General features: G+C 41.3%; 2 protein-coding genes across 3 annotated transcripts; one reads left to right on the top strand and one right to left on the bottom strand.

Moving 5' to 3' along the window:
• The first annotated feature begins 855 nt into the window (after positions 1-855).
• LOC115729800 (UDP-rhamnose/UDP-galactose transporter 2-like) lies at positions 856-4,974 on the top strand. 2 transcript variants are annotated; one of them, XM_030660426.2, is made up of 5 exons: positions 856-1,367; positions 2,016-2,200; positions 2,293-2,493; positions 4,204-4,365; positions 4,490-4,974. In XM_030660426.2, the coding sequence occupies exons 1-5, from the start codon at positions 1,238-1,240 to the stop codon at positions 4,853-4,855; spliced, it is 1,044 nt and encodes a 347-aa protein (XP_030516286.1). In that variant the 5' UTR covers positions 856-1,237; the 3' UTR covers positions 4,856-4,974. The 2 variants fall into 2 exon arrangements, with proteins under 2 accessions (XP_030516286.1, XP_048129763.1); XM_048273806.1 differs by having other exon boundaries at positions 4,204-4,357; positions 4,490-4,832.
• Positions 4,975-5,733: 759 nt separating this feature from the next.
• LOC115731182 (auxin-responsive protein SAUR22-like) lies at positions 5,734-6,469 on the bottom strand. Its single transcript, XM_030661820.2, has one exon. It carries the CDS (start codon positions 6,370-6,372, stop codon positions 5,980-5,982), a length of 393 nt encoding a protein of 130 aa, XP_030517680.2. The 5' UTR covers positions 6,373-6,469; the 3' UTR covers positions 5,734-5,979.
• Positions 6,470-22,008: the final 15,539 nt, after the last annotated feature.

Raw genomic sequence — 22,008 nt, 5'->3', positions numbered from 1 at the left:
GATCCGAAGATGAAGCTCTTCATGGCGGGGAAGTCGAGAATCTATGGGATGAAGTCGGGGATGAGCCCAAATCCGAGTGGTTGCCGACCGGCGCTCCCATACTTGCCCTTGACTGAGGCTAGACATGGCCACGTGAGGGTTTGGGCACAGAACTCGTGGAATAACCAAAATCGGCCTAGCCCCTCTCAAGACGATTACGGTTTAAAAAAAATTCCGAACCGACCCGGAACAAGTGATTCCAAATAGCCAAAAAAAAAAAAAAAAGAGGAAAAGAGCCCCCAAGAGCCCAAAATTGGGCCGAATTGGAACCGGCCCGAAATCGGGACCGCCCTTTCAAGGGACAATTCCGGTTAGTGGCCACGGTTCCGGTTCAAGCATGGCCACGAACCGGAACCGGCGGTTCATGGCCCGTGGCCATGTCTAATTAAGGCTGAGGCTATGGCCTTCATTATCGTCCTCGTCTTCATTAACACAATTCAACATTTCCCACCTTTTTCTCAAACAAAAATCCTAGCTTGGGCACATCAAAATTAAGATTTATATTTGGGACGACGACATAGACAACCTCATCTCATCTAGGGACTCATGTCGGTTAGGCTATCCCAAATCGAAGTTAGCATTTAAGTAATTATATTTTAAGAAAAATCACGCTAAGTGATTTCACCAAAAATTTTGGCGATAAAGTAAGTTTGGTGGGAAAGTGTTTTCCATACTGAAAATTGAGGACAAAACTCCATGAATTGTAGCCATTTTATTTTGGTAAAGAGGGGTGGATTTCTTCCCTCTTCTTTCTTACTATCTTCCTCCTCCTTTCATTTTTTCCTCAAATCTCAAATTTCAAATTTTCCTTTTCACAGTAGAGAGAGAAAGAGAGAAGAGAGAGAGAGAGAGAGCGCGCGCGAGTGCAGACGAATCGGCGCGTCACTGACTCCGATGGAGGCCATGGCGCGAGCCCGACACACCACGCCGCGCTCCATCCCCCTTCGCTGTTCACGATCTCCAAAGTTGCGGATGCATTTATGGCGCTCCCGAGGGCCCGTCCAAGATTGAAGGCGTTACCAATTTCGTCTCCGTCTGCGGCTTCCTCTTCGTTCGTCATTGTGTTGGCATTTTCTGTGCTCCCCATCTGGTTCCAACTGGAGTTTGATTTTTTTTTTTCCGCTTTCCCCCTTCTTTTCCTGCCTTTACTCTTTTTCACCCTTGGCGAATCGGAGGATCGTGACGGGGAAGTTCGAGAATGGAGGGCGAGAAGAAGTCGTCGGCCGTGTCGGACGCCGGGGCGTGGGCGATGAACGTGATAAGCTCCGTCGGCATCATCATGGCCAACAAGCAGCTCATGTCGGCTGGCGGTTATGCCTTCGGCTTTGGTTAGACCTCTTTTGAGTTTTCCATTTGCATGTATGCTCGCGCTTCTCTACTGGAACCACCCGTTCGTTGATGGATCTGACTCGGAATTTGAATTGCCTCTAGTGCGTTATTGTTCTTAAATTTCAAACGATCTCGATGTGTTCGTGAAGGAGTTGCAATCGAATTTGGTAGGTGTGCACTACAGGAAGTAGCATTAGAGTGACTGTTACTCTAATTTTGGGCCGCACAGATTGCTCTCGATTTTCATCTTCTACTTGCAATTGCAACGAAGGGTGTGTTTGTGTAGGTTAGCACATAGGAGATTCCGCCCTGTCTGCTGCTTGACTAGTTTTTCACTGGTTGGCTTGGAGGTTTGAGGTCCTAATTGTGAACGGAATCAGTGGTGACTACGTTGCTCAACTACTTAAAAGGTTTCACTCAGACTTATGCGTTGGAACAGTAGATTGCAGATTCATCCCTGGAATATCATGTGGATTTCTGCGACTAAATATGATCTCTGTTTCCTATACATGTTTGGTTTCTGTAGATGATTAATTTTTTTTTTTTTTGTACTTTTATTTCTCCAATGAATGCGGATATAGTCTTACTTGTGCCCTTTCTTTATGTCTATGGTGTAGTCAATAATATTTCTATGCCATGTTTTGCAGCAACAACATTGACCGGGTTTCACTTTGCCGTAACTGCATTGGTCGGTCTAGTTTCAAATGCTGTTGGTTATTCTGCATCAAAGGATGTTCCTTTGTGGGAGCTTCTCTGGTTTTCTATTGTTGCGAATATATCGATCACGGGGATGAATTTCAGCCTCATGTTGAACTCCGTAGGCTTCTACCAGGCATGAACTTTATCTGTAAGCTCTATTTAATGGTTATCTTCTTTTGAGATTTTCACCTTTGTTTCCCTATGACACAATTCAATTCCCCGCAGATATCAAAATTAAGCATGATTCCAGTAGTTTGCGTCATGGAATGGATCCTTCACAATAAGCACTACTCCAGAGAGGTGAAAATGTCTGTGGTGGTTGTGGTTATTGGTGTAGGTGTTTGCACGGTGACTGATGTGAAAGTCAATGCCAAAGGGTCTACATGTGCATGTTTGGCAGTCCTCTCAACATCTTTGCAGCAAATTGTGAGTATCATTGCAGGCTTGATGCCTAATTATACCATCAGTCAAGTTGTTTTTTTTTTTTGGTTTCCCTATTGGTTGGATATTTGTACACTCACCTATTGTCCATGTAGCAAAATTATGCCTCAATCCATTATTTGCCTTTGCTGCTTTGTTTGATGCCATCGTCATTCCAGTCACATAATTAGAAAAGAAGCTAACCTCAATTTTGTTCTCTTTGGTTAGAAGGGATTTGCAAACTATGCAGATCGTTCATCAGCTTGCCTTACTTTTTCTTGGGGCAAGCTTTTAATGGGTTGTACAAGCCCAACTGTAAGCAGACAGTTCATTTTTGTTTCATATTTGACCCTTACTCTATGTAATGTCAATATAAGTATGTTCACCATCGGATTGTTTGGTGGCCTGGATCTGTCACTTCAGTTGTATTTTGGGTTAATTAAGATGGCTACTGAGCGTATCGTCCATGCCTTTGAGCAAAGTAGCATGGACGCTATGCTACTTTGCTCAAAGGAGAAAAAGAGAGGAGTCTTGTTCCTCTGTAGAAGTTAATAGTGAGGTGTGACTGTGGTTTATGATCATTAATGGGAAACGTGGTTAGTGTTCAAATCCTCGATTTCTCAACGCTGTCTGTGTGACTGAAAGCCACTTCATAATGAAGTATGGTTATGCCCATACCATCAACGGAATGCAAGTGTTGAAGTGCAAATTGAACACGTTCTAGGGAAATTCAGAGGTCAATGGAACACAGATTGTGGCTTAATGGTGATTGAGGTACCTGAGTTGTCGTTGGAAAATGAGTCAGTTGATCTTCAATGTTGCATGAGGTCAAAGTGAAGTTTAGCTCCACCACAAAATACCTGACAATGTCTCCAAAATTTACCCCCACTCAAATGAAGGGGAATACACTTCTGTTTTTAACTTCTGTTGTAGCATTGCTGATCATGTGCCTGGCGGGAATTGATAATGTCGCTGATATCCAATTGTTATTAGCCACTTTCAGATGATAACTAACAATGCCTTGGACTTTCTGGATTTTGGCTAGTAGATGAGATAAAGTCTTATAATGAATGTGCTTCCTGTCTTTCTTTGGGTTCCTAATTTGTATTGACAAGAAGATGAAGTCTAGTCAAATTTTTAGGTGCCCTGGAATTATAGCCATGACCTCTTTCAGATTTTTATCCTCCCTTTTAGTGAACAGTAATGTTAAAACTACAAGCAGCGTCATCCTATATATTTCTGTGGTAACTTATCTGTTGGGGAGAACATTAGCGGCTTAGCGGCTATCTTTTATCTTTGATACTCCTTATGAAAGTGCTGCTTCTGCTACTCCATACGTGGACAGCTTCTTATGGATCTTGTTGGTTGGGTATGACTCTTGTTGGCTTATTACCATATGTTTCTCTGGAACATAAAGAAAGCATTCTGGGGGTGATAACTGTAAGAACATTGTGCATGATAGGAGATTTCATGACTTATATCCTCCCAAATCAACACTCCTGTGACTTATCTTTCCTATTTCTTTTCCAGACATTGAGAATGTATTGTTGGGGAATCATCTTCATTTGCGTCTATTAGTTGATATCCCCAATCGCCAAATCCATCTGCTTGGTTAATGTAATGTTACATCCATTTTGTATCGCGCTTATCACTCCCTGTTAAGTTCTTCATGGGAAAATCTCTCATTTGTTCTGACGCAATGTTCTTGTTGTACAGTCGATAGGTTCCTTACAGAAGAAGTACTCGATTGGATCTTTCGAACTGTTGAGTAAGACGGCTCCGATACAAGCTTTGTCTCTCCTTTTCCTTGGTCCAGTCGTTGATTACTTTCTCAACGGCAAATCCATTGCAGACTACAAGATGTCATACGGTGCTCTTGTAACCACTCTTTGCTAGCTCACAGCTTTATTGCTATTATCCTACGCAAACCGTCGTACATATTTTCACTTTGTTGGGCAGATTCTCTTTCTTCTAAATGAGTTCGGACTCTGAACATATGCAGTTCTTCATCATTCTATCATGCATGCTGGCGGTCTTCTGCAACGTGAGCCAGTACCTCTGCATCGGCCGCTTCTCTGCAGTTTCCTTCCAGGTTCTGGGTCACATGAAAACAGTATGCGTTCTCACATTAGGGTGGTTGCTCTTCGACTCCGAGCTTACTCTCAAGAACATAATGGGCATGATCATAGCAATTGCCGGCATGGTGATTTATAGTTGGGCTATGGAGGTCGAAAAGCGGTCGAGTGAGAAGCCTGTAGTAGCTCCTGCCATGAGCAGCTCCACCGAAGAGGAAACCGAACTTTTGAAGGAGGCCGCCACAACAAACTTAGCAGTGGCAAAGGATATCGAACTCGGGCGAGACTACTGAAGGATGAGTTGACTTTCTTCTTTGTTCATAGCTTTCGGGGTCTTCCATGTGTATCCATCTGCTGCTGCCGCTTACATTACACCAACGCGATTAGCTCTCTACATTAGTTGGTTCCTTTTCCTCTTCATTTCTTGTTGTAAAAGATCTCCCATCTGCGCACATGTGCAAACGACGGATGCTTGGAGCCAAAGACATTGGTGGAAGTTGGAAGGTGACGGGACGATGGACTAGAGAACACCTAACAAGTGCCACGTGGGCCAGGGACACTAAAAAACAGCGAAAATGCATGTCGATGCCTTTGAAAATTGAATAGGAATCATGTTCCAAGAGGGCATTATGCTCTAATTCGAAATTTCTTATTTTTCCAAAGCATAACGAGTAATCCGTAATTAGTGGTATGAGGCCAATGTCAAACATTTTAGATCTATAAAATTAAGTTCTATGATCCAGCAAAGGGAGCCCACGCGCCTAACTCTTTTACTTATTGGCCAGATGCAGGTCATTTGAACGGAAGACTATGGCTATCTAAAACAGGAAAATTATCCAAAAAATTGTAATTTTATTGTAATTTTGTCAATTTAGTTTTAAACTATTTTAATTTTGTCAATTGTGTCTTGAGCCTTTTTACATTTTGTCAATTAAGATTGATAAAAAAATCTATGATGTAGACGTTGGCCGTCCTGCACGCCCACTTTACCGAAAGCCGCCGAAGACGTACCCAGACCCACAAGTTGAAGTTGAGATCGCTGGGCTTCAAAAGAAAAATCGATTGGCTTTCCATGTTTCTCGGGACGACTTCCTTCTGAAGTTTTGACGAAAGTAGTGTAACAGTGACGAACAACAATGGGAAAGCGAACGAGTCCGAGAATAATCGAGCGATTCGACAAATTCACTTCATTGTATCTGTGTATACAATCACAACTCACAGTGGATTCTATGCTCACGTCGCGAGCATCACATGCCGAATGACGGCCAAAAAGAATTTCTCTCTCTACAACATAACGAGGGGGGAGACGGGGTCGAGCCATACAAAATCCACAGGCAAGCCCCATTTCTATGAGTACATGAAAAGAATGATGTTCAGGACCAAAAGAAAAAAAATTTAAGGAGGAGATCGAGATTCATCAAGAGCGACAAGGCAAGCGTCTGGCGCTTTTGACGTCGCCGCCGGCGTTATTACTGCTGGTGTGGAGCTTGGAGATGAGATCGGGAAGCTCCATGTAATGCGCGGTGGGGTTGCTGGTCTTGAGGAGGTGGATGAGTTGCTGGAACAGGTCGATCTCACAGGCGATCCGCAGCGCGCCGTCGTAGGAGTAGCCGAACTCCTCCTCCGACAGCCGGAGCAGGTTCTCGAAGAGCGGGTGGTTCAGGTAGTTGGCCTCCATCTCGAGCTTGCACGGGACGTCCTTGCCCACGTAGACGCGGACGCGGCCTTCCGGTACGGCCGCCACTTCAGTGTCGACCGAGGCGAAGCTTTTGGCCCCGCAGCACAACATTTTCTTCACTAGGTTGCTCATGACCGTCTCGATCGATGGACCCTATTGCTTGTCCCTGATCTCTCTCTCTCTAGAACTGGCGATGAAGATGATGGCCAGGGACTATGCTTGGGGCGTTATTTATACAGAGGCGTGTAAAGAATTTTGGGGGGGGTGGTGGGGTTGGGGGGTGGGTGGAGTACTGGTCAAAAACATAATTACGGCGAAGGTACGGGTCGTATAGTTGCATGGATGATATATTATTCCCACTCGACATTGCTAGAGAGAGAGAGAGAGAGAGAGGAGGTGAAGCCGCGGGAAAGGTGGGGTTGGCTCGTTACGGCTTTCCAGGAAACTGGGGAAGCGACAGAGGAAAGAAGCTTCCGTTGGAGTCCGGCTGTAGAGAAAACTGCACGTCGTCGTGTAGGTGAAAAGCATTAAATAGAACCAAACTCGGGAGACAAGATTAAAATGTCGCCCATCCTCTCGTGTTTGATTGATGTTTCCTCGCATGACGTCTCTAAAGATCCTCTGTTGGAAACCTCAAGACTTTTCGGGTCTCAAGGAGACTCTTCGTAATTTAAATTCATCTTGATACTTGAAATTTAGGGAGTTGTTACTTAGGAGATTATGTCTATTTATTGTTGCTAGTCTTTCAAGATAGCTTTAATTGTTATGAATCTAGACGTGTCCGTTCGTGTGTCTAGAGTAGACGTAGAGTCATATCTTAATCTTATAAATAGATGTGCCTTGTAATCATTTTTATTATGAATGAATAACTTCATTTTCAAATTTCCTTCTTTAAACCTTTCGGTATCATAGTGCTGTGCCTCTAAAATCCAACATTTGGTATTAAAGCCGGTTTGGCTAAGTTTTGTGAAATCAACTCTCGAGTGAGATGGCTTCTGTGAGTGGTGCCGGGATGGTCCAACCTCAAATCCCAAGATTTGATGGGAAGAATTTTGAGCATTAGAAGATCCGGATGGAGGTGCTGTTCGGGTTTCGGGAGCTGACCGAGATTATGGAAGAAGGATTTGTGGAGCCAGAAGCGCCGACAGATTTGACAACGGAGGAGCAGAAGATGCTAAAAGAAAATCATAAGAAAGATCGTAAGGCTCTCTTTTATATCTTTCAAGCAATAGATTCATCAATCTTTGAAAAAGTGGCGAATTCAAAGACGGCAAAAGAAGCTGGACACCTCATCAATACAAAGGCGTTGAGAAGGTCCCAGTTCAGACTCTTCGTCCGACAATTCAAGCTCCTTCAGATGGAAAATGTCCATTTCCGACTCTTTCTCACGGACATTGGCTCTTGTCAATCAAATGAAGGCCAATGGTGAGACTATTGTTGATCAACGATTGTTGAAAAGATTCTTGACTCTAACTTTGGTTCAAATATATTGTGACTTCCATCGAAGAGTTACGTGATCTCTCCATCTTGCGCGATGAGTTGGTGGGCTCTCTACAAATGCACGAGCAACTCAAGGAGAAATCCAAGACGGTGGAGGAAGCTTTACAAAGCCGGTGGTGTTGCCCGTGAAAAGAAGAATTTTCTAATCAAAGGAAAGATCCAAAGCGCACGAGAAGTTTGTCGGACAACGAAAAGATAAGTCCCTTATTCAGTGTTTTAATTGTAAAAAATATGGGCACTATAAATGAATGTCGAGCGAAAGAGGTGGTCAAAAGTTTCATGCAAATGTAGCAAAATCTGTCGATAGACATGTCGATGGCGACGGTGAGCAAGATAATGCTCTTTTATTCACGTGTAATTCTACGGTGGAGAACCAGAAGAATGTTTGGTACTTAGACACCGGATGCAGCAATCACATGTGTAGCGAGAAGGAATTGTTCTCAAAATTCGATGACACCTTTCGTTCAGAGGTGAGGTTCGGAAATAATACCAAAGTTCCTATTATGGGAAAGGGGACAATTAAAATCAAGGCAAAAGATGAGTCGGTTCAAAGCATTTCCAGTCCATTATGTTCTCGGCCTTCGAGAAAATCTCTAAGCATGGGACGTTCAGAGGCTATCACATGACCATTAAGGAAGAACTTTGCGGTTCATGATGGCAAAGGAGGGTTGATTGCAAAGGTAAAAATGACTCGAAATCGACTTTTTCCTTTGTATATTAATTATGCTACGTCATGCTTTAGTGCCTCAACAAGATTTGACATGACTTTGGAACAAGCGGTTCGGACATGTGAATTTGGGCGCCTGATTGTCTCAAAAGAAGATGGTGACGTGGACTACCCGAAATTTCTTCTCCGAAGGAGATATGTGAACCATGTGTTATTGGGAGAAGGGCAGAGAAAGTTTCCCTTCGGGAAAATCATGGAGAGCTTCAAGGCCATTGGAGTTAGTGCACTTCGACCTCTGTGGACCACTCGGTGAATCGTCCAATCAAGGGTACAGGTATTTTGTTACCTTCATCGATGACTTTAGTCGAAAAACATGGGTTTATTTCTTGAAGCAAAAATCAGATGCCATCGATGCTTTCAAGAAGTTCAAAACCTATGTAGAAAAACAAAGTGGGCACCAAATTCGAATTCTTCGAACCGATCGTGGCACAGAATACTTGGTTGGAGATGGTTTCTTCAAGCGGTGTGTCATTAAGCATCAATTAACAGCACGGTATACTCCTCAACGAAATGGAGTAGCGGAAAGAAAAAACCGCAATATTGTCGATATGGTACATACCATGCTCCATTCCAAATATTTGCCTAAACATTTCCGAGCAGAGGCGGTTGCTTGTGCTATTTACTTGTTGAATCGATGTCCTACTAAAGGTCTTGAGTTCAAGACTCCAACGGGAGGTGTGGAGTGGTCGAATCCCTTCAGTTCAGCATCTTCGTGTGTTTGGGTGTATTGCTTATGTCCATGTTCCAAATGAGCTTCGCAAGAAGCTGATGAGGAAGAGTGAGAAGAGTGAGAAGTGCATCTTTCTCGTTTGCAGTAATGAGATAAAGGGTTATCGGTTGTATAATCTTGTAACGAAGAAGGTGGTTATCAATGAATGTCACTTTCGATAAGAAAAGCGAATGGACGTGGAACACGGAAGAAAAGAAGCGGTTTCACTTTGTCCTCGATGAGGAGGATTCGGTTCAACCCAATTCGGATAGTCAATCCGAACAAGCAGTGGGTTTGATGCAACCTAATTCGACAGAAGAGACTTAGTCGAATTTTGTAGAAAATTCTATCGACAATCTTGTCGAAAATATTGTCGAAACATCCTCACGTCCACGGCGAAAACGAGTATTACCTTCTCGTTTGAGGAATTGTGCTTTGTCGAAAGATGATGATCCCTCCGATGAAGAGATTATCAATTTTGCTCTCTTTGCGGATTGTCATCCGACACGCTTTAAGGAGGCTTTCCAAGATGATGGTTGGGTTACTGCTATGGATGATGAGATATATCCGATTGAGAAGAATGATACGTGGGAACTCACGTCTCTTCCAGAAGGAAAGAAGTCCATCGGCGTGAAATGGGTCTATAAGACCAAGTATAAGCCTAATGGCGATGTTGATCGGTTGAAGGCTTGTCTTGTAGTCAAGGGTTACAAACAAAAACCCGGTATTGACTATTTTGAGGTATTTGCTTCGGTTGCAAGAATGGATACTATTCGCATGATTTTTCCTTTGGCTGCTCAAAGGCGTTGGAAAATACACCAAATGGATGTCAAGTTCGCATTTCTCAATGGCGTACTTGAGGAAGAGGTGTATGTGGATCAACCGGAGGACTATGTCAAGAAAGTACAAGAGGGCTTAGTCTATAAATTGAAGAAAGCTCTCTATGGCCTCAAACAAGCACCACGAGCCTGGTATACCAAAATTGATTCTTATTTCATCCATCATAGTTTTATTCGCTGTCCATATGAGCATACCTTATATGTCAAGGTTGGTTTGAATGGTGAATTGCTTATTGTTTGCTTATATGTTGATGATCTCACATTTATTGGAGATTGTCAAGAGATGATTTGTAACTTCGGGGAGGCCATGACTCGTGAGTTTGAGATGGCGGACATGGGTCTCATGTATTATTTTCTTGGCCTTGAAGTCACACAATCGGAGGATGGTATCTTTGTTTGTCAACAAAAGTATGCCAAGGATATTCTTGAGCGTTTCAAGATGGCTACTTGTAAACCAATTAGCACTCCAATGGAGGAAAGATTGAAATTGACAAAAGACGGAAGTGGTTCCGAAGTTGATCCCACTTATTTCAAGAGGTTAGTTGAGAGTCTACGATATGTGACTTCTACTCGGCCAAATCTTGTTTATAGTGTTGGGATGGTAAGCAGATTTATGGAGACTCCTAGACAATCACACTTGCAGGCGGCAAAAAGGATTCTTCGGTACATTAAAGGTACCATTGATGATGGTATATTCTACACTTTTTCTAACTAACGATTTTCAGCTTGTGGGATATAAAGACAGTGATTGGGGAGGCGATATTGGAGAAAGGAAATGTACTTCCGGTTATGTTTTCTCTTTAGGAAATGGAATTTTTTCTTGGTCCTCAAAGAAGCAACAGTGGTTGCTTTGTCCAATGCGAAAATACATAGCAGCGCTTATTGTGCTATTCAAGGTTTGGCTTCGATGCTGAGCTACGTCATAAGCGGGAGCATTCGACGGTGATTAATTGTGATAATAAGTCATCCATAGCCCTTGCAAAGAATCTGGTCTTTCATGGAAGAAGCAAGCACATAGATATAAAGTATCACTTCATTCGAGATCTAGTGAAGTGTGAGGAGATTGTGCTACAAAATTGCAAGTCGGAAGACCAAGTGGCCGACATGTTCACGAAGCCGTTGAAGACAGACTCCTTCCTTAAATTCAAGAGAATGATAGGCATGGTCAAGATGAGCTTGGTTTAAGAGAGGCTATTGGAAACCTCAAAAGACTTTTCGGGTCTCAAGGAGACTCTTCGTAACCCAAGTTCATCTTGATGCTTGGAATCTAAGGAGTTGTTACCTAGGAGATTATGTCTATTTATTGTTTCTAGTCTTTCAAGATAGCTTTAATTGTTATGAATCTAGACGTGTCAGTTCGTGTGTCTAGAGTAGACGTAGAGTCATATCTTAAGCTTATAAATAGATGTGCCTTGTAATCATTTTTATTATGAATGAATAAATTTCATTTCCAAATTTCCTTCTTCAAACCTTTTGGTATCAGAGTGCTGCGCCTCTGAGATCCAACATCCTCCCTCGCAATGCCTAGGGCACGCCCGAATGATCCGGCCTCGTAAGACGTTGTTCGTGATTTGGGGATCACTTGTTCAAATATCGTTGGATACATGTGAATTTTCCTTGGCTCGAGTCGAATGCGAAAAGAGAAAATTACCAAAAAATTTATAAACCTATTGTATTGATGTTAATTTAATCATAAACATTTTAATTGGACTAATTCTATCTAAAAGCTTTTTGCATTGGTATCAATTGAGTCTATCCAGTCAATTTTGATCGGAAGCCGCCGACGTGGACGACGGCCGTGCCGCGTTGGACGGTCGGTGCCGACGTATATATCTTTTAATAGTATTTTAATCTTTTTATAGTTTTTGGGTTTCTTTTTTTTTCCCTCTCTTTTCTGTGTATAATAGCATGTCTATATTTCATATAAGCGAAATCATCAAACTTCTGAAATACCTAAATATTTTTGCATTTTCAAACTGGAGGAAAGACCTTATCTCAAAAGCTTTAAGTACAAATATATTTTTCGTGTGTTGCATAAAGATGTTATGATCGCTTCAGTATGAAGCATATTCAATCCACTAAATTTGATATGAAATGAAAATTTTTCTTTCGACAAAAAAAAAAAATTCACTGAATTTGGGCTACTTAGTTCATTTGAAAGCCGAAGATTCGATAACAAGCTTGCCAACCGCAGCCTTGTGAATCTATCGGAAGCTGCAAAATTTCCCAATGTTTTATTTTGCAAGAATTCAGACTTCGAGCTGTCTTAACTTGAATTGAGACATTTGAAACTTCTTCATATTAATATACGGAATCAGGCATAATTATTGTCATTATTTTCCAATATTTATTTGCAGAATCGTACATAATCTTTTCTTAAATTTTTATGAATTAAATGAAATTATTTTTATTTTTCAAATTGCTGAGATGAAGTTATGAGTAGAAAGAAAGAAGCAGCTGAAAAGTATAGGTAATTTTCAAGCGATTAAAAAAGTTATCATCTACAATCTCATTTTTAGGAAAATATTTTCCACTTCATTCATTTTTGGAAAATACTTTCACAGATAGAACCGTCAGTTACGGTACAATCTCAACCGTAAATTCACGTACCATCGCCGCATGTTTTGCATAAATCGCTTATTGATTGGGATGTCGTGTGATCATAAATAACCGACAGTGGGCTAATAACTTTCGCTTTCTATAAACAAACCGAACATAGAGTGTAGTTTGAGGAAAACGTTTGGGTATGCTGTCCATTTTCCTGGCGTCCATAATTTGGATACCTCCGGCTTGTTGACTGTGTGGGTGCTCCATAGACCCCACTATGCAGAGCATACAAGATCAACAGCATGAGATGGATTCAACTTACGTCATCGATAGACCTGAATTCGGAGTCTCGCATATTGAGCATAAAGCCTTCAAAATTTTGCATGTTACGACGTTTTTGTATTGTAGTTATGTAAAGAACTAAGTATCTACGACCCGATAACTCGTCTGTCGGTGGATCATAGAATCGCCACCGTATTCGAGCCAAGTTATCCCCCCTCCCACCCACAAAGAGAGAACTCTTTTAACATGTCTCATTCTCATTCTCATTCTCACTCTCACTGTCGGTGAAGCTCCAGCCAAGCCGAGTCGATCCGATCCGATCCGATCCCTGATATATTAGCGGTGGAAAGGCAGTTGTAAACAGGGATCAATTGAGGAATATGAACAAAGTACTAAACACATGAAACTGAGATACGTTCCACACAGAGTCTCCCATAAAACTAATGGAATTGCAGATTATTGAATACCAGCTATCTTACAAGCAGTAACTCATGTTGTATATACACATTATAAAACCAAATCAAGATGCAGAAAGTCAAAGTCAAGTTGGAACTCTCTCTCATCTGTCTTTGTGTGTGTGGAATTTGCATTACGAAAGAGGAGGGTTTTGATTGATACGGAAGTCAAGCCAACTAAGAAGCGCGTCCAATGCGGACTCCTCCTCCTCATCATCATCGTCATCGCCATCGTCATCTGCAATTATTAGGGTGAGCGACTGAACGTTGGCTTCATTAGAATCGGTGAGACGAGTACTACTGAGAAACTGCCATTCCTGCTTTGTTAATACGGGGGGGGGGGAGTTCATCACCCATGTGAGCCGAGCCTTTCCTTTCCCTTCATTCATGTGCAGATATAGACTTTGTTCCTTCCTTCCTCTTCCCTGCTGCTCTCACTAATCATTGGCTCGGGATCCGTTGGATAAGGAAGGGGGGTTGTTTTCTTTCTTTCTTTCTCTGCAAGTGATGTTGATGGAATGATCTTGATTATCGTGGCGCTCTTTGAGGAATCCGTCTTTAACTTTTAAATCTATCAATCATTGAGATGGACTTCGAAGAAGGGAGAGAGAGCAGGCGTTTAAAAAAAAAAAAAAATGCAGAAGCCGTACGAGTACCAATGAGAACGCGGGACAGGACTCAGTGAGATCCAATCCCAAATGAAGAAGAAGACCCATGATTAGTCTATGCTATAAAGGAATGTCCATGAATTGAGGCCCTCCATAATGCACCGTGCAGCTCGTGTCCAGACCTTTCGAAAAGAAGAAGAAGAAGAAGACGAAGAAGAAGAAGAAACTCATGTCTAGACTCGTTGAACTGGTAAGTTTGGGTCGAGTGATAAATGGTTCGATCTAAATTGACTTATTTAATCTGTTTATGATCCATTTATTGCAATATTAATCTAGTGACACATACCCGACTCGCCTTATACCTAATTCGACTTATATTCTTAAAGCACTACCATATTTAATCCACTATAGGAAAACTCAAAAGCTGAGGTGAGCGTGTGGATCGAGTGAGCACAAGATCGAGTGAGGGTGAGAGAGAATGAAAAGATTTATAGAAATGGGTTGGGTCTAAGTGAGTTGCAAACCCATTTATGACCTATTTAACTCTTATATTAATTTTAAGCACATTTATGACCTATTTATTGAGTATAACTAATTTATGATGATCCAATCCTTTATATATGTGTTAAGAATTGCTTTATGACCCATTTTGACAGGTCTACTCATATTGTGGGGTAAACAAAAGCACAATGCAGGAAATGCGACGGAGCGGCTTAGGTTTACGCCCGGTTTCAAAAATCAAGCAAAGCTAATCACACGACCCGATTGACTCGCCCGAACGTTTCTAACGCACACCGAAGCGGCTCACATGCAAACCCTTTCGAAGGCGTTACTGCGGGTGGTCGCCCTTACATGCACGTCGTGTACCGTGACCCTATTTCTTGAAGATACGTATGAATACGATGCACTGCATCATCCGCTTGTGGCCTGAAACTTGAGAAGCCGAGATTCAATATTTAGGGGAAGCTTCAGGAATTTCACGTGCAGGCCAATGTGTCGAGCCAAACGGGGCTTCATAGTGACTTGTCCGGCCCCGATGCAAGTGCCCACAATTCCCCGAACCGTTCCAACGGCAATAAGCCAAGTGGGCCTGCAATTCCATGAGCTGAAGTGAAAGGCCCAGATACTTCTTTTCTTCTAGATCTCGCGAAATACTTTACTAACCTCATGAATCAAGTAAGACGTGAGCTTTAAGCCTAAACAAGTGAATCGGATATGGAATTGTTTGCATTTGGTGACACAAGCTATCGATCTTGAGTCGTGCGCCGCGGAAGTCATATCTGAGCCCGCCAAATCAAACCAAAGTCTGCTTTATTTTCCCTCTCACTTTCCTAAACACCTTTAACGTGGATCTTATTTAGCATGAGCAATGCATTACTACAATTGTTTAGACATTAGAGTTCTTTTGTCAATCTCTCTGTAGGCTAATGCTGGCAGTCTCCTTCCTAGGAGTGCCCTGCCTGTTGCGTATTTACCGAAACAAATACGATTACCTCGATAAGATATTCCTTTCATTCTTCCTCTATGTTGGTTACGAAATCCGGTTCTTTTGGGGTTATAGTTCAAAACCCATATGAAGTTTTACCATGAGCAGATTGTATGATCCTAGAACAAAAGCTGTTATAAATGACGATAGGGACAAAGATTTAAGAAACTACAAGATCGATTAACTACTAGTTCGATTTGATGTATTGAAACAAATTACCAAACAAGACAAATGTATCAAAATGCCTTCATCTTTATGGAACAAAGTATGCAAAGGCAAGATAACATGATGCCGAATCACCACGGTGCTATGATACCAATTGATGCCGAGTCGCCATGGCCTCCCCAATAGAATATGACAAGCATCCATTGGGACCACATCATACCATACCTCATCGAAATACCTTTTCCCAATTGAAAATTGCACAAGACACCTCTTGCTCACCTTCACCACATTCCCTTTCTTAAGCCACGACAGCTTGTATGGTTGAGAGTGATCTTCTGTTTTCAGCCCCAACTTCTTCACCATGGTGGTGGCCACCACATTCTCGCAGCTCCCTTCATCTATTATCATGCTACATACTTTTCCTCTACTAGTGCACTTAGTATGAAAGATATTATGCCTAAGCCACAATTCATCTTTCGCCACAGAAGCATTTAAAATTCTTCTAATGACTAGTGACTCGCTAGAATCAGCATAGATAATGTCGGCCTGATCTAGATCCGCATCCTCTTGTTCTCCATTAGCTTCATCATAGACTGGATCTTCATCAAAAGTTGGATTATCAACAAGCGTTACAATCTGTCGGTTCGGACAATCAGCAAATAAATGCCCGAGTCCTTGACACTTGAAACATCGCTTGGCTGCAGCTCCTCCCCTGCTAGTTCTAGCACCACGCTATTCCTCCTTGGATGCGGGTTTAGAGCTCGCACCCTTAACTACGGCTGGTGTTAAATTGGATGAAGATATCCCCGCTTTTCCTCGGGATTCTTTGCCCGACCACCGATTTTGGAATTTGGAACTACTATCCTTCCTTTTACATTGACCTTCCACCTTCAAAGCCAACCCGCACACATCCTCATAGGTCTAATATTATTGTAATTGGATAACATCGAAAATTTCATACCTTGGTCCCGCCAAATATCGAGCAATTGTTTGCTCGTCTTCCTCGACCACATCACAACGCATCCGTAATCAATGAAACTCCTTGGTATACTGCTCGATTGTTAAATCTCGTTGCTTACCATTGTGATGCTCAATCAACGCCTCCCGCCTATAATAAGTAGGTAAAAAATTTTTTTGCAACAATTTCTTCATTTTATCCCAGCAATTCACTTTTGATTTCCCTTCTCTAGCACGCCGCCTTTTCACATGCTCCCACCATACCAAGGTATGTTTTTGTAGCCTAATAGCCACAAATTTAACTTTCTACTTTTCGATCGGATCCTTATTATCAAAGATCCTCTCTCTTGCATGTAACCAATCAATAAACTCATCGGGATGAGCCTTACTTTGGAACTCGGGAATCTCGATCTTCATCCCGAAATTATGAGAAGAGGGTGGATTTCTAAGTCGTATTCCTCGAATTCCGTCCCCGGTTCAGAACCCCGAAAGGATTGACGTCCTCCTTTTCATCATCGGATGGATCCTCAGATTCCGCTCCTTCATTGGATTGAATGTCCAACCTCGCCTCCGCAAGTTGGCACTCCAAATCCTGGATTCGCCTTATCTGTTCTTCAATTTCTACATATCGCAGGTCTCTTAGAGGTATTTGTTCGTCCGCTTTAGGAACGACTCTACATCCCCGGCCACCATGAGCCCGCCATCCACGACCACCACGATTCTGTTCAACCATTGATTCAAAGAAATTGTGCTCTAATACCAATTGATGCTGAATTGCCACGGTGCTCTGATACCAATTGATGTTGAAATGCAACAAAAATTGACTAGACAAAAGAATTAAGAATCGATAATGAGGAACAATATGTTCTCTCAAGTGTGATTATCAAAATCAACGAAAAATATCAAAAGTTTAAAGTCTCTCGAAACCCTAAAACACCATTTTCTATGATATTAACCCTAATTACATTAAGGAACACAAAATTACAAAAACGCCACCGAAACTACGAAAAACGCCAAAAACACTCATGAAAACGGCTCCGAAACACGAAAAAATGATGTTCATCATAGCATAGCCGTGAGTTTTGATTAGCGGCTTGTTTCCATGCGATCGACCAAATTTAAGCCCATTCCAAGTTCGCCAACCCTAAGTGTATCATGACAGTTCTCTCCTTTTGCACACGATTACCCATGATCTCACTTTACGGTGTTTACGACTATCAAGTGAAAGAATTCATCAATCATTAAGCTTGGACCTTGGTTGACCATAACTGCAGAGGAAACTGGAATGCATCTATTTCCTTTGCCAGAATGAGGGCAAGAAAAGAGGAATCATGTAACTGAGTGCGAAGAGAATAACTCGGTAGACAAAAAAATGTTTGAGGACTATTGCCGCTGGGAACATTTTCCGGGAACCCGAAAATTTCCAGGAGAATCGGAATTTGTGATTGACGGCAATTTCACACTATTCTAAAAGGACGTGTTTATCTTCGACTTCTGTAATCATGTTGATTTTATCCGCGATGTGCAATTCGTCCTCGTCGAATTGGACAACATGTTGTTGCCATGTTGGAGGTGGTATGAGACCAATCCTTTTCGCGTTTCCCGCCGGATTGACCGATGATGGTGAATATATCTCGAGGCCCTTGTGATAAGACTTGAAGGGAACCAATCCCATAAACATACGTAGCGGATTACGTGGAATACATGTTCAAGATCATACTTGAATCACTAAACGAAGAAGTATATCACAAGACAAACATACCTCGTTTATTACGGATTAGATGTTATTGTTGCAACCCTTAAGAGATTGTTTGTCCGTTTGACATCCGGGGAAGAAAACAAAGCCTCCTCATGCACTTTCTTCTTGTCACCGTTCTTCGTAGGAAGAACGTCTAAAATGACATCTAACACAAAACATCCTCTTATCACGTTTCAAGGAGATAACTGCCTAGTTTTCTTTGAAATGATAACTGCCCTTTGGTAATTTATCCATAATTGGTCAAGGGCTATGATAGCCTACATGGCCGGACCATGGTCCTTCCCATACACCCTTAAAACCCAACAAGACCGATCTAATCTTGCTGGTGTTGAATCTTTGAGGCCTTTCAGACAGCAATTTTTCCATGTGTAACCTTCGGGGAGGATCGCGAAAGCGTTCGATCAAGGTCGAATGAGTAAAGCTTCCATTGTTTTTGTGCCCGAAAACGTTGCTACATTTAGGAATAAGTTCTGAGTTCCATAATCTCAACTCATCTTCGGTTTCCTAACAATCCAATATCCTGCCATTTCTTTATTTCCTCTTCGGTTTTTCGAGCACGTCATCACAGAAGAGACCATTACAAAGTAAAAGAACATATGAGGAAAAGTTATCCTCTTTCTTAGTAGAGTTGGATTATATGTCAACATTGACCGAGTTACATGCTTGGTGTACCATTCGTTTGCGTTTTTACGGTACTATCGAAATTCAAGTTGTTAATTCTCCTATTTGCCTGGATGTTTCATGTCCGGAGTCGTCTGGACCTGGTCTCCTTCAATTTAAAAACCGAAAAACTACTTTTGAATTTTGGTGAAACAGGTCATTTTATCTATATAAATCGGATTTCCAATAAGAAAAGAAAATAAAACTCTTAATTGGCTATTCACTTATATGCCAAGACACATATTGTGGCTAAGCAAAACTTTTACATGCATTATTGAACGGGCAACTCCTGTTGGTAGTTTGTTTGTAAAAAAATTAAGAGATATCTTGTCCCACATCGAAAAATGAGAGTGTGCACATGAATTAGATTTAGCATTAATCAACACTCCTTATTTTTTGTTTACTAAATTTTGAATGCAATAATTATAAAAACTAACTGTTGTGTCCCAACGAAACCGTGCAATTGTTGGCAAAGAAGTTACAGCTATTCTTTATTGTTATTTAATTTCAAATTTTTATTTTCAGCCTAATGATTATTAGGTGCTCTTACAACCTTTGGAAGGTTGTGTCTGCTCAAGGATTTTCGCGATAAATTAGTGAACGTTTCCCTTCAATTCATAACTTCAACTTCCATTTTCATTTCTTTCAAAAGTTATATGGCCATAGTTTTCAATTGTTTTCCTTTCGAGAGTTTTTGGGGAAATACCGAAATTGCTATTTGATATTTTCATTCCGAGACTTTATTATAAGCTAGAGGATTTTTGCCCATGTTAACAGCTAATTTTTAATTTTTTTAGAAAATTAATTAAAAATACTATAAAATTCATAAAATTAAAAAATCCACTTTGGAAGCCTTGGTCAAGCCTAGAGAGATGATTTTGAGCAAATTTTTTTTCAAAATTTTCGTTATTTTTAATATTTATTTAATATGAAAACACTGCAAAATAGGAAAAAATAGCATTTGTGCCCACAAAATTCGAAAAAAATAGTGAATAATTTTATTTTAATCTAAATTACATTTTAACCACATTAGTTCTCCAAAAAAAAAAATTCAATTTGGGTGACAATTTATCTAAATCATGAGATTTCATGCCTTAATCGAGCTTAAAAAAATTAATTAAGCTTTTCCTATTGTTATTATTTCGAGTCAGTCATGAAATTTGATCTAAAGGCTTTTGAATTTACCATGGTCAAACCTATTTCACTTTTCGGGCATAGTCAATTTCACTAATTTTCATGCTAAACATTATCTTAATTGGGATTATCACGAGGGAAATTGCTCTAGAAACTTCTCATGTCAAGACGAAAGGGGTATTAAGACAAAATAGAGATGAGGATGAAATAAGTGAGTTGTCAAGTGGATAAGAATATCCTCTCAAATCCACCGGCCAATGGTACAAAGAAAATTCTTAAGTGGGTGACTAGTGTGCTCTACCTTGTGTTGAGCGAAGCTCACCGGCCGTAAAGAACCAAAAAAAAAAAAAAAAAAAAAAAGAAAATCCTCTCAAGGCCAATGGTACAAAGAATTTCTAGGGATTGATGACATGGGGATTTGTACAAGATTGGTGACTCAATTTTCTAGAAGCATCACAAGGCCATTCGGTCATTGAGGAGGGGATCAACGAAAATAAAAGGGGGGGCTCAATCTTGAAAAAAAAAATCTCTTACACACACTCTCTCATTCACTTTCTCTCTCCCTCTCTCTCTCTTGGTTGGCATTTTCTCCCTCAAACACCAAGACCTCCACTCCGCCATACCGGCCGGCCCGGCTCTACCCCTCGGCCAACCACCACTACCACAACCTCCCTCTCGGCCTCCCCAATGCACTCGTACCAACCAACCACCAAAAGGAGCACCGGCGAGCCCCGTCCAACGCCGTCAAGCTCTCGGTCTCATCACCGGTTTCTACGCCGGTGATGCTCCTGAGCCGTGCTGATCTACCTTTTGGCCTCCCGACAAGCTTCGATCGAGATCCTCACCGTGCGACGACGATCCTTGATGAGTCTTCGAAATCGTGATGGCCGGAGCTACTTGAGCCTCGCGTGAATCATCCTCACTTTCTATTTAGTTCTATTTGCTATTCGGGTTTTATGGTAGAACCGGGACTAACCCTCCTTAATACTTGATCTATTTTCGGAGTTTGAGCTACACAACTTCGGTGCCTAGATCATCGAGCAAATTCAACTTCAACTACAAAGTTTGTCATAAGAAGGTTGATCTACTAAACTATTGTATATTCAATGCATAGGGTAGAGGATTGGAGGATAGTCATATTTGCTGAAATATGAGGAGAATCGGAGGCGATTGATGGTTTATGGTTGCTAATTGGATGATGAATATATTATTAACATGTTGATTTTGCATGCCTATGAGTGTTGGTTGATGTTGTGATATATTTTAACATGTTTTCATTCTCGAGTCACGATAGCCGATAACTGTTAGCAACATTGTGGGGCAAATAATTCCTTAAAGAGAGTGTTATCATGGCTCAAAGTCTGATTTCATTTGTTTCCATTTGATCATTATAAAATTTCCAACAATTTTAAGAAATTATTTATGCAACAATGGAGTCAGAGTCGATTAAAGTCATGAATCAAGACATGGTGAAGGGAAAATTACCAAAAAGTCATAAACCGATTGTAAGTGTGCCAATTTATTCCTAAATATTTTTTTACCGAATTCAATCCTAAACATTTTGCAATTGTACCAATTCAATCCATTTGGCGAATTTTGATTGGCCGATGCTGAAATGAACACTAGCCAGCCCGTGATATAATATTTTAATATATTTATTTATTTCGAATTTTCAAATTTTTTATTTATATTTTTTGTGTTATTTTTTTTACTTCCCCTTCTCGACCTAGATTTGCATTTGTCTTGCACTCTCTCTCTCCCTCCTCATCCTCCTCGTCCTCGTCCTCCTCTTCGTTAGCTTCCATGATGTCCACTTTGCTTTCTTGACCATTTGTGACACCGTCTCTTCGTCATCCAAATACGGGAACATGTCCATCCGATATCCATTTTGGACCCTCAGCGATGCCCCCATGCATTGCGGCTACCCGTGCCTTGGCCTC

The sequence above is a fragment of the Rhodamnia argentea genome, chromosome 2 (genome assembly GCF_020921035.1).
Source record: "Rhodamnia argentea isolate NSW1041297 chromosome 2, ASM2092103v1, whole genome shotgun sequence".
Lineage (NCBI taxonomy): Eukaryota > Viridiplantae > Streptophyta > Magnoliopsida > Myrtales > Myrtaceae > Rhodamnia > Rhodamnia argentea.
This window is presented reverse-complemented; position numbering and strand designations above follow the sequence as displayed.